The sequence below is a fragment of the Ornithodoros turicata genome, unplaced genomic scaffold (genome assembly GCF_037126465.1).
Source record: "Ornithodoros turicata isolate Travis unplaced genomic scaffold, ASM3712646v1 Chromosome22, whole genome shotgun sequence".
NCBI lineage: Eukaryota > Metazoa > Arthropoda > Arachnida > Ixodida > Argasidae > Ornithodoros > Ornithodoros turicata.
Window position 1 is genome coordinate 1,147,997 of NW_026999340.1, and position 15,675 is coordinate 1,163,671.

Sequence of the window (15,675 nt, forward strand, 5' to 3'; positions counted from 1 at the left end):
ATGGATGAGTCTTACCCGTCAATCGATTCCGGATCATCCACTACTTTCACTGGCTAACCACGTTGTCGTGGCAAAGGGTCAGTAGCTAAAGCTTCATCGACGTCCCCGGTTCTTCAATCGATCGGCGCCGATGAGCTGATCTTCACCACTTAGTGACAGGGACCCGTCACTATCGCTAAATTTGCTATCAGACATTACGACGTCGCGCGTGACAACTTCCAAGCGCAAAGCGCATACACCTCCGACTGTATTGTGCATTGCGCTTCGGTCGCCCAATGGGCGACCTGCCACCATAAATACCATAACCACGTCACATGTGACGTTGCATGAGAGGGAGTTGAATCTAGCTGCGACTTCCGTCGTCTGCTGTCACGGCATATTCCTTCAAATTTCTCAAAAACCACTTCGTTGTTCTGGTTGAAACTTCGTGACTGTGTTTCTGTCATAGCTGGGCGAACTCACCCATGAGGTCCCTCATGAGTGCCCCTTACCCTCACCTCACGCCTTTGAGGTGAGGGTGAGTGAGGGCAAGCCCGCGATCAGGCCATCCGTGAGTGCACTCATGAGGTACTTACCCTCATGAGGTCTCCTGTGAGTGCACTCATGAGGTTTTGCCCCTCATGAGACCTCGTGTGAGTGCACTCATGAGGTCTGAGGGGCGCCAGGTCTGTGTGAGTGAAGTCACTGGTGAGGCCTGAGGGGTGTGAGGTCAGTATGAGTGCGTTCAGAAATGAGGTTAAATGACGCTTACAAGACGTGGGCAAATTATGAAGGCATTGTGATATGGTTCCAGCGATCCAGCTACCGACAGAGTGCACTTTAAAGGGCTGGTGTTCCCGTTTTTAGCAATTTCGTCTACGTCGCGCTGGGAACACAGCCAAGCGCCCTGAACTGACGGATTAATTAGTGATATGGTTCCAGCGACCTAACTACACGCAGTGTGCACTTTAAAGGACTGTTGTGCCCGTTTTTAGCAATTTCGTCTACGTCGCGCTGGCAACACAGCAAAGCGTCCTGAGCTGACGGATTAGTTGGTGATATGGTTCCATCGACCCACCTACACGCAGTGTGCACTTTAAAGGGCTGGTGTGCCCGTTTTTAGCAGTTTCGTATATGTCGCGCTGAGAACAGAGCAAAGCGTCTTGGCTGACTGATTACTTGGTGACATGGTTCCAGCCACCCAACTACCGGCAGGGTGCACTTTAAAGGGCTGGTGTGCCCGTTTTTAGCAATTTCGTCTACGTCGCGCTGGGAACACACCCACGTGTTCGGAGTTGACTGATTACTTGGTGATGTGGTTCCAGCGACCCAACTACAGGCATGGTGCACTTTAAAGGGCCCGAGTGCACGTTTTTAGCAATTTCGTCTACGTCGCGCTTGGAACACAACAAAGCCTCCTGAGCTGACTGATTACTGATATGGTTCCAGTGACCCACCTACCGGCAGGGTGCACTTTAAAGGGCTGGTGTGCCCGTTTTTAGCAATTTCGTCTACGTCGCTCTAGGAACACAGCCACGCGTCCTGAGCTGACTAATTACTTGGTGATATGGTTCCAGCGACTCGACCACAGGCAGGGTGCACTTTAAAGGGCTGATGTGCACGTTTTTACCAATTTCGTCTATGTCGCGCTGGGAACACAGCAAAGCCTCCTTAGCGGATTCATTACTTGGTGATATGGTTCCATCGACGCACCTACACGCAGTGTGCACTTTAAAGGGCTGGTGTGCCCGTTTTTAGCAGTTTCGTATATGTCGCGCTGGGAAAGAGCAAAGCGTCTTGGCTGACTGATTACTTGGTGGCATGGTTCCAGCGATCCAACTACCTGCAGGGTGCACTTTAAAGGGCTGATGTACACGTTTTTAGCAATTTCGTCTACGTCGCGCTGGGAACACAGCCAAGTGTACTGGGCTTTGTTGTGTTCCCAGCGCGACATAGACGAAATTGCTAAAAACCGGCGCACCTGCCCTTTAAAGCGCACGCTCTCGGTAGTTGGGTCGCTGGAACCATATCACGAAGTAACCAGTAGGGCCCGGAAATTTAGGCACTAAAAACGACGGAATAGACGGGCATTTAGGCCCAAAAAATATCAAAATAGACAACAAAAAAAAAACAAAAAATGGGCGTGTGAATCTGGTACGCTCTTTGGCTTTCTTGGTCTTTCAGAATGCGCCATCAAGGAAATCTTGCTCGTTTAAAGGCTGCAGTACCATACAAGCCTTGACATCTTCTACATGTACGCTGAGGCAGCCGTAAAACACGGTATATTGAATAATATTTTTAGTTTTCCGCCCTCGAAGATCTTGAAAGGCCCAGAGAGGCCAAATCTTTGGATCAAATGTACGCAAAAAAAGGAACAAAAGGCGCAGTAAAGAATTTCAGAATTTCGCAAATTTCAGCACTCAGCACGAGCCTGAAAGCCGCAATCAAACTTACACCTCTAATAAGAAGGCTCTTATGCCGTCTAAAAATGTTAAAAAAAGGCTACAATTTAATAGAGTCGATAAAAAGGCAGGCAACCCCGAAAATGTCGTACTTAGGCGTTTCTAGGCATTTATAGGCAAATGCCTAAAAATCCGGGCCCTAGTAATCAGTCAGCTCAGGAGGCTTTGCTGTGTTCCCAGCGCGACGTAGACGAAATTGCTCAAAACGGGCACACCAGCCCTTTAAAGTGCACCCTGCCTGTATATGGGTCGATGGAACCATATCGCCAACTAATCAGTCAGCTCAGGACGATTTGCTGTGTTCCAAGCGCGACGTAGACGAAATTGCTAAAAACGGGCACACCAGCCTTTTAAAGTGCACCCTGCCGGTAGTTCGGTCACTGTAACCATATCACCAAGTAATCAGTCAGCTCAGGACCCTTTGCTGTGTTCCCAGCGCAACATAGATGAAATTGGTAAAAACGTGCACACCAGCCCTTTAAAATGCACTCTGCCTGTAGTTGGGTCGCTGGAACAATATCGCCAAGTAATCAGTCAGCTCAGGACGCTTTGCTGTGTTCCCAGCGCGACATAGACTAAATCTGTAAAAACGTGCACACCAGCCCTTTAAAGTGCACCCTGCCTGTAGTTGGGTCACTGGAACCATATGGCCAAGTAATCAGTCAGCTCGGGACGCTTTGCTGTGTTCCCAGCGCGACATAGACTAAATTTGTAAAAACGTGCACACCAGCCCTTTAAAGTGCACCCTGCCTGTAGTTAGGTCGCTGGAACCATATCGCAAAGTAATCAGTCAGCTCAGGACGCTTTGCTGTGTTCCCAGCGCGACATAGACTAAATCTGTAAAAACGTGCACACCAGCCCTTTAAAGTGCACCCTGCCTGTAGTTGGGTCGCTGGAACCATATCGCCAAGTAATCAGTCAGCTCAGGACGCTTTGCTGTGTTCCCAGCGCGACATAGACTAAATTTGTAAAAACGTGCACACCAGCCCTTTAAAGTGCACCCTGCCTGTAGTTAGGTCGCTGGAACCATATCGCAAAGTAATCAGTCAGCTCAGGACGCTTTGCTGTGTTCCCAGCGCGACGTAGACGAAATTGCTAAATACGTGCACACCAGCCCTAAGTGTACACAGCCAGTGGTTGTGTCGCTGGAACCACATTATGCGTCATTTGACCTCATTTCTGAATGCCCTTATACTGACCTCACATACCTCAGGCCTCACCAGTGACTTCACTCACAGAGACCTGGCGCCCCTCAGACCTCATGAGTGCACTCACAGGAGGTCTCATGAGGGACACAACCTCATGATTGCACTCACAGGAGACATTATGAGGGTAAGGCCCTCAGGGCTTGCGTTTGTGAGTGCCGTGAGGGTGAGTGCGAGTGAGGGCCTGTGCTCGTGAGGGCGGTGAGGGTGAGGGCGATTGAGGGCATGTGTCTATGAGGGCCGTGAGGGTGAGGGCGAGTGAGGGCCTGTGCTCGTGAGGGCGGTGAGGGTGAGGGCGATTGAGGGCATGTGTCTGTGAGGGCCGTGAGGGCGAGGGCGAGTGAGGGCATGTGCTCGTGAGGGCGGTGAGGGTGAGGGCGAGTGAGGGCATGTGCCCGTGAGGGCCGTGAGGGTGAGGGCGAGTGAGGTTTCACCAAAATGCCCACCTATGGTTTCTGTAGCAGTCTTGAATATAATTTCAGTTAAGTTTCGGAATCGCTCGATCTGTACGAGACCGTCCCTTTAAGAGCATTGCAGCTAGAAAAGATATACGTTGATCGCCGTAATTTGTTCGTGAAAATGGGACAGCCCAATTGTATTGAAAGCGCGTAGGGACGGCTTGAGCCGGTCGTTCAAGTGTTAAAGTCGCACAGAAGTCATTTTTAACACCCAGTTTTCTTCCTATAAAACTGTTAAGTAGGCCAGTAAGATGCACCATGCGAAGTAATTTACACCACAGAGTCATAATTATCGCAGAAATTGAATTTAAAATACGCCGCAACGGTGGTGAAGACCAGTACCAGCCTGTGATCTGCCTGGAACCTCGCGCTGACGCTATAAGGAGAACGCTCGCTGATTGGCCTAGAGAAATGCGGTCTGCTAGTCCGCTGTCGTCTGCTATTCGGCTGTTCAGGGTTCTGATAAAGCCTTTCTCCTTGCTCGGTAATGCTTCGGCCGCTCCTTCTATCCCCAATTCTCCGGGAGAACTCGCAAAATAGGTTTACGGCGGCAAAGGGACGAGGCGCTGACCCCCACTGACCGGCGAACAAGAACCAGTTCTCCTTCTACCGTCATCGGTGACGTGGCATCATACCTCCTCATCCTTGTTAATAGCTGGAGTGGCGAGTTAAGGGTGAACGCGCGGAGCTAAGTTTATGTGAATTTTTTTTCTGGGAAACAAATTGTACACATCAAAACCTTTCGCGCTATTCGGTATAATGACACACACACTTTCATCAGATGTCTTAATCTGAAATTTTTTTGGATGGCCCTCTGTACTCCTCTAAGACGTCTAGGAAGGTATTATTCATGGTTTTTAATGCATTACGATAGATTAAAAGTAATCTGTAGGCATACATGTGATGGGCAGCTATAATATTGTACTTGGCAAGGTGACCGTTCACAGAATCAAGTCTCGATAATTTGGCTATACTTCTAATTCCTTTTTTTTGTCATATGTAAATAGAATTCAAATGACCAGTAGTTGTCGTTCCCAGACTAACGTGCAGTAATTCAGATATTAATTCAGAAAATAATTAAACACGATGAGTTTTATTCGTGTCCGCAAAATATAACGGTTTCTGTTAAAAATCCCCACTGCTCTGGATGCTTTTGTTATGATGTATTCAACATGGTCGTTCCACACCATATTACTCTGAAAATGAACTCCAAGTACCCAGTAACACTGAACAAACTCAATTACCTCATCTCGTATGTAAAGGGGTGGAATTCCCGGTATTCGTTTATTTTTGGCTTTAAAGAGTATTTCTTTAGTTTTCTGTGGGTTAATTTTTAAATTGTTATTCGCTGTCCATTCACTTAAACTACGGATATCTTCATTTGCCATTGCAGTAATCTCGTCTACGCTTTGACCTGAGAATAACAGTCTGGTGTCGTCTGCATATATAACCAATTTGGCATGACAACATGTGCGGACATCATTGAAATATACATTGAAGAGTAGCGGTCCCAAAATGCTACCTTGGGGGACACCTCTTGTAATTCGGGTGTGGTCAGATACCGTGTGACCCAGAGATACTATCTGTGTTCTGCAGTGTAAATACGAAGCAGCAGCGCTGCGCGAAGCATATAGCTGCAGCGCTATACCGCGTACACCATAGTTACGTAATTTACAGATTAGTCTATCGTGCTTTAGGACGTCAAATGTTCAGGTCTAGGAACACTCCCAATGTCTTTTTTTTTTCAAAGGCTTCTAGAATTCGCTCTTTTATGTACATCAGCGCAATTTCTGTGGATTTAGCTATCATAAACCCATGTTGGCATTCCGTAATTGTGTTCTGTTTATACAAGAATTCTGACACTCTACTTTGCAGAACACGCTCTAAGCCTTTCGAAAATATCGGCAGGAGGGAAATGGGTCGATAATGCGCTAAATTGTTCTGATCTCCGCCTTTGAAAACAGGAATTACTTTCGCCATTTTCATTTTGTCGGGAAACACACCGGATGTCATGGCTAAATTAGAAATATAAACTTATGCTGGGCTTATCAGATCAATTACATATTTAATGGGCTAATCTGAATGCCATGTATGTCAGAGGTCCTAGAATTTTTCCTAGAAATGTTGGCGAAAGCATCTTGCGGAAATCTCACAAAACGACGACGGCGACGGAAGAGAGGATTCGAAGGCAAGAAAGATGTTTTCCTTCGCCTAGGGTACCATACAGATAGTACCCAGGTTTCGTTTTTCTCATGGAATGCTTAAAACGTTCTGCACCCCTGTGCTTTTGCGATTCTTTCAGTTTTCGGGGATAAAGCTGAATCTTGGTTTGGTTTTGAGTGTTTCCTCTGCCTCAACTGGAACGCGTCTGTTGTGACCAGATCGAAGAACCAAGCCATCACTTCGTTGTGTTTATGGATCGTCTCAAGTCCAAGCATGGAACCCGATGAGTTCAAACCACGAGAATTCTCAACGAAGCTTCAGCTGTCCTCAAGGATGGAGATGCCTCAGCCGAAACGATGAATGCATGGCTCTAACGTCTCACTACAAGCTGTGGTGAGCTCGTCACACTGAACAGGCGCAATCGACCCGTTGCTGACCGACGAGAACTACGAAAGTGAGTGCGCCGGTGTTTTGGAGATAAGTTCAGAGTATTGGAGACAGTCGCGAACTTGACCTGGAAACTGGCACAGCTACAGGCGGCTGCTGCGTCAACGGGATCCTCGAACGAACCGAGCTAGCCGCAAACATCGTCGCGAAACGTCGGCTGTGATGCACCGTCTGATACGATGCTATCCTGTTGATATTGTTCTGGTAATTTCGGGGTGCGCCTGCGCTTCCTTCCCCCGTCTTAGCTATATAATTAAGTGAAATAAAGATTGCGGGGCTTTTCGGCAGTCGACGATGGCTCGCAGCAGTCTACGCTTTCCTTCGTTCACAATATATGGTGTCAGAAGTGTTATAACCGGTAACAGGCATTCTTAAGTTCTGGCAGCTGTAGAAGTAGCATGGCAAATGCTGACAAAGACAAGGATGACGCGAAGGGCATGGTGGAAGTTGGCAGAAAGTGCTTTGGGATGCCAGGAGCAGCAACCCTTCTTTCTCCGCCGCCGTTTGAATGCAGCAATGCAACAGAATGGCCCGACTGGATACCGCGTTTCAAGGATTACGTTTTTGCAGCATTAAGCGCCGGAATAGGTGCGAACACTTTTATACTGCATGGGGCCGATGGCGCGGACTATTCTTGCCTCAATTAGTAAAGAAGGAGAAATTCCAACCACTTTTGATGGTGTAAAGCCGAGCTTGAATTCCTACTTCGTGCACCCAGTTAACGAAGCGTAAGAAAGCGCTAGGTTCCTGAGAAGAACGCAGCTGCCGGAAGAGAAGCTGGATGAACTTCACACCGCTTTGTGTAATATGGTGAAAAGATGCAACTTCCGTACAGCAGAACTTCAAGAGCGGTTGGTGCGGGACAGATCTGTGGTGGGCTTGAGAGGCACACCGCTGTCTGACCAAATACGTCGAATTCCCAAGCTAACCCTTCCGGAGGTCTCATCCAAGCGCGGCAGTATGAGGACGCCAAGCAAGAACAGCGGGCAAGGGAAAACGAAGAAATTGACGTTAACTGCTATGAAGAGGCAGTGCGCTATGCCATGGACGTCGCAAATCTGGCTGAAGTGCCAGTGGAATGAAGTCCTGATGATAGGACATGGTCTTGCCAGTATTGCGAGCGAGGCCAGCACCGGAAATCAGGGTGTCCTGCGCAGAGAACAGTATGCCATTCTTGTAAGAAAGTGGGACAATTTCTAGAGGTGTGTCGAGCTAGTATGGGGCAAAAGAGCGGCGCATTGGGTTCGGTGCAGCTACAAGCGCTCGCGGATGGAAATGACCGTGCGTTACAGGTTAATGGACACGAAGTCCGGTTCAAGATTGACTCGGGAACAGAGGTTACGGTGATCCCACATAGCTTACCGTGGATACCCAAGGTCCTTATGGAGGGACACGCCCGTCTGACGGGTCCAGAGAGTCAAAAACTACGGGTACAAGTGTCCTTTTCGGTTTTGGTCACCTGGAACGACATGTCGTCACGACAGCGAATATACATGTTGGAATCCTTGTTAACACCCGTTTTGCGTTTACCAGCCATAGAAGTGCTTGACATGGTGAGGTTCATTCACAGCTTACCAGTGTTGAATGACAATTTGTTTGACGGTCCTGGCGCACCTCAGGACGAGTGCACTGTTCGACTGAGGCCAGACCTGGTGCAGTTTTCATTATAGGTGCCCGGGCGAATGCCTATCCTCTTGCAGCGGGAGCTGAAAGAACTAGGCATCGTGGAAGAAAATAGGACTATTCGGCGGGTTAATGAGCCCACGCTGTGGTGCGCGGTAATTGTAGTGGTGCCCAAGGAATCCGGAAGGTACAGAATCTGCGTGGACCTCACCAAGACTATCAAGCGGTCTTACGGGAGCGGCAGATATTGCCAACTGCTGGGTCAGCTTGGTGAAGCGAAGATCTTTTCAAAACTGTATGCAACGTCGGGGTTCCACCAAGTAAAATCGGCCACAGAAAGCCAGGACCTGATGACACTCATCTCTCCCTTTGGAAGGTATTGTTATCAGCGTGTACTGCTTAGGTTGACATCTGCCCCATAATATTTCCAGAGGCAGGTTGCTCGAATTCTAAAAGGCCAGGAGGGCGTTGTCAACATGATAGACGACAGTCTCGTCTTTGAAAAGGATCCACAGCACCACGATTAGAGGCTACAACAAGTTCTATCGTTTAAGAAATGCAGGAGTGATTCTCAATAAGGCAAAGTATGAGTTTGGAGTCCAAACTGCCAAGTTCCTTGGTGTGGTGGTGACTTCAGGCGGAATCAGCCCTGATTCTTAAGGATTCAAGGTACAAGCTATTCAGGAAATGGACGGGCCGCAAGATGTTAGTGGCGAGCGAACAGTGTTGGGCATTGTAAACCATATAGATATATCTCTACCGACCTTTTCACAGGCAACAGCACCGATCCGAGCCCTCTGGGGAAGAGGGGTTGCTTGGATGTGGGGACAGAAACTACAGACTGCTTTTGAGGCTTTGAAGAACATGCTGACTTCCAAACTGTGCATGGCGAAATACCACCCGGAGTACACAACCCTAGTCTCCGCAGACACCAGCTCTCATGGATTGGGAGTAGTGTTGCTTCAGGAACAGCCTTCAGCTGAACGTCGAGCAGTTGCATATGCTTCGAGTTCGTTAACACCTACAAAGAGATACAGCCAGACAGAAAAGGAGGCGCTTGCGGCCGCATGGGCAGTGATGCGATTCGATGAGTATGTGCGATAATTGAACTTTTGCCTGGAAACGGATCATAAGCCCTTGTTGGGATTGTAGGGCAGTTAGGAGCTCGATTTGCTACCGCCAAGGGATCAATGTTCCCGCATGAAGCTTATGAGGTATCAGTAGAGGGTTCTACATGTCCCAGGGAAATTATTGGCTACAGCAGACACGCTTTCCAAACACCAGTTGGCTGACCGTACCCGAGAACCATCGAAGTGTTTCTCTCATCGAAGTGTGCCCTTTGAAGTAACGCAACAAATTTGACCACTGAGTTTCATACGAGTACAAAAGGAGCAAAAGGAGGACGTTGAATGCGTTGCGATCATGAAATATATATCAAGAAGGATTGGCCTCAACAAAATAAGGTGCCACAGTCTATTTGAAGAGGTTTGCCAGCATAAGGTATAATTGTATGTGGCTGAAGGAGGTTTGCTTAAGGTCACAGTGTGGTGGTGCCGGCAGCGCTGCAGAAGAGGACGCTTCCTTTTATTCACGAAGGACATCAGGGAATAACCCGATGTAAATCCCGTGTTAACGAATGAGTCAGTGTGGTCGCCGGCATACACGGTCATATCCTGTCTATGGTTCCTTGTTGTAAGACATGTGCAGACACGAGGGTACTTCCTAGGGAACCGTGCGTTGCGACTCCAACACCGTGCTAGCCGCGGAAGGTGGTGGGAGCAGGTTTGGCAGATCAGGACTACCTTCGTCTAGTGGATTACATGTCAAGGTTCCCCGAGGTGCTGACTGCGGACAGATTCTCGGCGATATCTGTTATTAATGCATGTAAAAGTGTTCTTGCGCGGGTTAGGGTCCCAGATGTAGTGAGGAGTGATAATGGGCCAGAGTTCGCGTCGGGAGAGTTTCGCAATTTCTCGAACGTTTATGGATTTAGGCATGTTACCAATAGTCCACGTTATCCACAGTCGAATGTAGCAGTTGGGTGTATGGCTAGAACAGTGAAGCACTTGTTACGGAAATCTAGTGACCCCTTTTTGGCGTTAAGGGTTTATAGAGATACACCTGGAATTAACAGTTTCAGCCCATCACAGTGACTAACCCGGGAATCCTTCCCTCAATGAGTGAGGCTACGCTTCCCGGGTTTCGGCACCAAAAATATAGGGAAGCACCCTAGGGAGGTAACGAACAGCTTTCATTCAGAATGACTACTCTGCACTCAACAAGTACGAGAATCGTCTTCTTTCTCTTCATAACAGTGGCCATACAGGCCAGCTTACTGGCCTGTATGGAATTGATAGCACTGCTATATCTGCTCGATTTTTCCGCAAAAGTTACTCTTCTAAAATCATCAGTTTTCCCGCCAGTTGTCATCACATACCTTCTAAATTTATTAAAATAGTAAAAATCAACGAGGTCCACGGGGCTTATGAACTGACTCTGAACTGATGTGAAATCGGTCAGCACTGCTGTTCCAGCTAGGTAATTGATTTTACCGGCACACAGGGCACTCGTGATGTGCACTTGCAAGCGCCGGAATTTGTCGGAGATTTTCTGTCGTCTCATTTATTGTGGTTCTTATTGCAGGAAAAGGGAGTGACAGATTGCAACGTCAACTGCAAAACAAGGCAAGGCTCGGACGGCTATACCTACTACTCAACGGTCGGAGCTCTTGATGGTTCTGCGTGCGACAGTAAGAACAGCAAAATGGTAAAATTGTTTACACTATTCCCAATTGCTAGGCTGTTCATTCGTTTTAATATTGAGTACGTTTTCGGGGAGGGCGTAACGCAAACGGCTCAAAGAAATCCTCTCCAAGTGACCATTCATCCATGGTGACCACCCATGACGTATGTCACACACTAGCAACATGTATTACGCGTGCTGGTAGCATTAACAGTGCCTCTTAGTCGCTGCTTTATTTTCATAGTTCGACACTTGCACATTTCGGCGTCCGGGAAGTTCGAGAACACAGTTTTGACAAATCTGCAGGATTTTCCATGGAATCGAGCGCGTGCAATAGTGCTTCCCCTACTACAAAACGTACTTTGTTGAGGAGCTGACAGTACTATTTCATTGATTTTTTTTTACATAATCAATGCATATCTGTAGTGTTTCGGCTTTGCCATTTTGCTTCTCTTATTTAAATTTTTTAATTTACCATTTTACCTTTAAGGTTACTTTTCTTTATTGAATTACGGGCTCGAAAGCATTTTTCTCAGACGTAATTGGGAGTGTCGTTTACCTACATTATTCGTCTGTATGTTCGGAAATTTACGAGCCGTATTTTCCGCGAGTGGTAATTTCCGCGGAGTGGTATCCTTCTCCAAATACTCTTGTTTCGTGGCGTACTACTCCAACAACAGCGACCTTAAGCGTAAGGAGACACATAATCACTTGTGTGTGTGTGTGTGGTTTCGGAACTTAAGTGCCCAATTGTGGTCGTTTCTCTGTACCTTTATAACGTCCCAAGCAATAGAACAAATGCCAGTATCGTGAAAATTTCCATGGGAGAGCTACTTCGGTTCTATTCAGAGTCATCTTTAGTGTTCTTTTTTTTTCTCCTGTTGCCTTTGATGTATTCTGTGGCGAATTGATGCAGTCTTGGATGAGTGTCGCCCCTAAGAAGAAGCTGATTACGTCGCCTTCGCACACTCGTAGTAGGAAACGGGTATCATCGCCATACTACAGTGCGCAAACGCATTTAGGAACTACCTTCATTCAACGCATTTGTTCAACGGATCATCAACGCAACGGAACGACTGTTCCGGACCATAAAGTATCAGAAGTCCAGGACAGTAAGCACGCCACACAAGCAGCACGTGTAAAATAAGTGCAAAGCAGAGACGAAGGCTTAGGAGGACATGCGCCCCCTTGTCATATAGTCAAGGGGCACTTCCCTTCCTGGGTTCCTTATCTGCCTTGTTTACAAGTGCGTTGGGTGTCCCGTGTTGAAACATAGATACATTTTCTTATTTTTACACCCTAGCGCAGCTTAAACTTTCACCAGGAACAACAACAAAAAAAAAAAAACGTATTGATTTGGTGTGTGGGAACTTGGAACGATAAACACAATGGCGAAGCGACAACATTGAATGTTCTCGACACGTTTTGAGAACACGTCGTGTCGTCTTTTTCTGTTCCGTGTCTCAGGTTTTATCGTCGTTTTACAATGTACCAGCTCGCCCGCGCCCTTGCACTTCTGCCATTGAATGTTCGTCCGTGGACAGTAATGCCCGACCAAAATAGTAAGGTATATATCTTTTAGGAATCAGTCATTTCTGCACCTTTTTCACATTGGCGCCGAACGTGCGCTTTGCCTTAAGAGGACACCCAAAAACAAAAACAAAATAAAAAGAAAGAAAGAAAGAGAGAGAGAGAGATAGACACGTCGGTCACTCCACGACACTTGGGTTGGTCACCACTTTCGAATGCCACTGCAAAGCCACCTCTTGCGTGACTCGCGACGTACGTAAACCCAGCATGATAATCATTATCTGTCTGGGGAAAATTGTATACATAGTGTTCGCTGAGTTACTGACTCTGTTAGAAACTCATCTATACTTCCCCATTCAACATGATAAACTACAGTTTTTCATGTTACAGTTGTTTTTCTACATGTGGATTCGTGTACACATCAGGTGTAAACATTTGGTTGAATCAGGCTTGACAAAGGCTGTACATTTGGGTCGTATGACAGAAGCTGCAGTTACATGAAACCGACAGAAACGGGTAGGGTTCACGTAATCGCGGCTTCACCCATATACAAGCTCTGCCAAACCTGATTCAACTTGATTCCGTACCTAAAACACACGTGCGCGGTCTATGCCTCTTATAATTCAGCTTCAAGGAAGCGCAAGTGAAATGAATACCTTGTTTTTGTCCCCGATGAAGGTTGAATGTGATCTGCAGTGTAGAAAGAAGTGAATGTGTCAACTTTCCAGCAAGGAACACCAACTGCTCATCACGACAACGAAGTTGAGGAACTTATGAAACGAATTGGCTGGGACTTAGACAAGACATCCCCTCCTGAGCTTTCATCACAGCATAGCACATATTTTACTCGTGCTGCTTGCGTCGCGTGCTTACTGTCCCTGACAGTAGTTTTATTCAGATACCAAAGCACGTGGGGGTGTTGCAAAAAATTGTGGTTGCGGGATAGCGAGGTCCCCACTTTGTAGGGAATGCACAGCTAAAAAGCTAGGGGTGTGTCACCAAACATTTGGGGGAGCTGGAGTGCAGTGGGTTCTGGGTAAATCACTGGTCACTGGTCACATTTCAAATGGTCATACTTGTGAGGGAAATTCATGGAAAATAGCGTGCCTGTTGGAATTAGCGTCATCGGGAGTTTCATATTATAAGCATCATAGGAACCGAGAGGTCTCCTTACAATACATTTATTTTCTTGCTCAAGTGTCTCATCCAGTGTCGCTATTTCTCAATGATTTGATTTTCCAAGCATCTTCCCTCCCCGCCGGTAACGGTAGTACGAATACAACGAGCCTCATCTGAAATAGTGATCGGAGGAACTTCACTGTGGACTACTGGAGTGGCTGGTTTTCTTTCTTTCTTTCAATTTCACCATATTACAATTGAAAATGACTTTTCATGAATCGTCTGACATCAAGATCCCATTTGTGGGCCGCATGACGGCCCATGTACTTACGTAACACGTCGTGCCGTCCACAACAACTGTAGCTAGCTCGTCAACGGCTCTCAACGGCACCAGAGTCGGGTGTATTTCCGATCTCCGTACTAAGTTCATCAACCTACAGCAAGAAGCGAGCGCGAAATGTCACTTGAGCGCACTGGGAATTTTGAACGCCTGGATTACGTGAATTTTCTGCGGTCGACTATGATGTTGCTCGCGTGCTTTTTTCTTCTATGTTCGTCGATATCTCGGATGAGTCTGCCCGTAAAGGGGCACTAAAATGCAAAAACTTCGAATTACGGTACACGCTATGTTAATTTAGTACTTATTATCATAATTCAAAACTTGGTACGAAACTACAATCAACATTATACGGGACTCTTTTTAGCTGCGGCGCTAAAAGCTGAATGACACTTCAGCTGGTGCATAGGGATTTTTAGTTAATGATGTTCGTGCACGCGCGTGCAACGCGATGAAGCCGACCCGGTGAACAACATATGTTGAATTCCAATAGCAGATTCGGAGCGCCTCCGGAGCAAGTTTTGTTGCTCCGCCGAGAGCAAGTATGTTCGATTGGCAGATTAGGAACAGTTCTGGAGTCTTCCAATGGGAGCTTTGGAGCGGCATTCAAGCCAAGGTCGCTCCACGGAGCAACCCAGACTGCTCCGCCAAAATAGGCAGATTAAGCCGGAACTCTTTGTGACGTGTCACTTGTCGCTTGTGCTTCCTATTTCCTGCTTATGCTTCGCTAACGTGGCCGCTTTGCAACGAGTCTTAAGGACCTAAGAGGACCTATAGGAGGGACCTGGACCTATAAGAAGGACCTTGATGTTGCAAAACATGGCGTAATGGAACATGAGTACCTTCTTCTTCCTTCGTCTCTGGCCACCATCCACCAAGGGAGATTGGCCAGAACTAAACTCCAAGTTGGGCGCAAGTGTTCCATTCGCAGATTCAGATCATGCCCCCATAGCTCTCCCTCTTCGCGGGTCTAAAAAAATGTTTGCACGTCATGAACACGTGGTATTATTCCGTCAGGCATCATAGTTGATACCCATTGGCCGAAGGACATTGCGCGCTCTGCTATTGGTTGGCAAAGTTTCAAAAGAGCATTCTTTCGCGGGCTGCCTGTCTGGCGGGCAGTTACGAGAAGACAAGGGAGAGAAGTGGCAGCGGCGTCTCACGTCTCGACGATGTCAGTTGACACCACCGTACGATGGCATTATTCAAAGAGAAGTCCCAGATTTGTTAGTGTGTCAGAGTGACTCAGTGCGTGTTGTGATGTTCCCGACACAAGTATCCTACGTACGAACAGTCTCTCGAGTTCAGAACTGGAATGCAGTGGTGAGCTGACGCCTGAGGAACACTTGTGAGCGCCGTCGCATTTTCAAATGCAGTCACAACGGACACAGGATTCGGTGTCCGTTGCGACAAGCATTGCCCGCTTCGTTGAAACCTTCGCGCTGCAACCAACGAAAGGAGATGCCAACTGTGAAATCGCATGCACTCGTGTGAGCGTCGCTCACTTCTGGGAGTAGAGTGTGTGTGTGTGTTTTTCGAGTTCGAACTTGGTCAACGAACGCAACGATTTGGACTTTGTACGCACGGTGAATATTTGTGTCACACTATTG

General features: G+C 47.4%; 1 protein-coding gene across 3 annotated transcripts in view; it reads left to right on the forward strand.

Moving 5' to 3' along the window:
• Window positions 1–15,675, forward strand: part of LOC135373191 (A disintegrin and metalloproteinase with thrombospondin motifs 2-like) — a 159,275-nt gene that overhangs the window by 127,077 nt on the left and 16,523 nt on the right. For all 3 annotated transcript variants that reach the window (XM_064606432.1, XM_064606429.1, XM_064606430.1), the window contains one exon: window positions 10,981–11,103. In XM_064606432.1, the coding sequence (XP_064462502.1) occupies window positions 10,981–11,103 (123 nt within the window). The remainder of the gene's footprint in view (window positions 1–10,980; window positions 11,104–15,675) is intronic.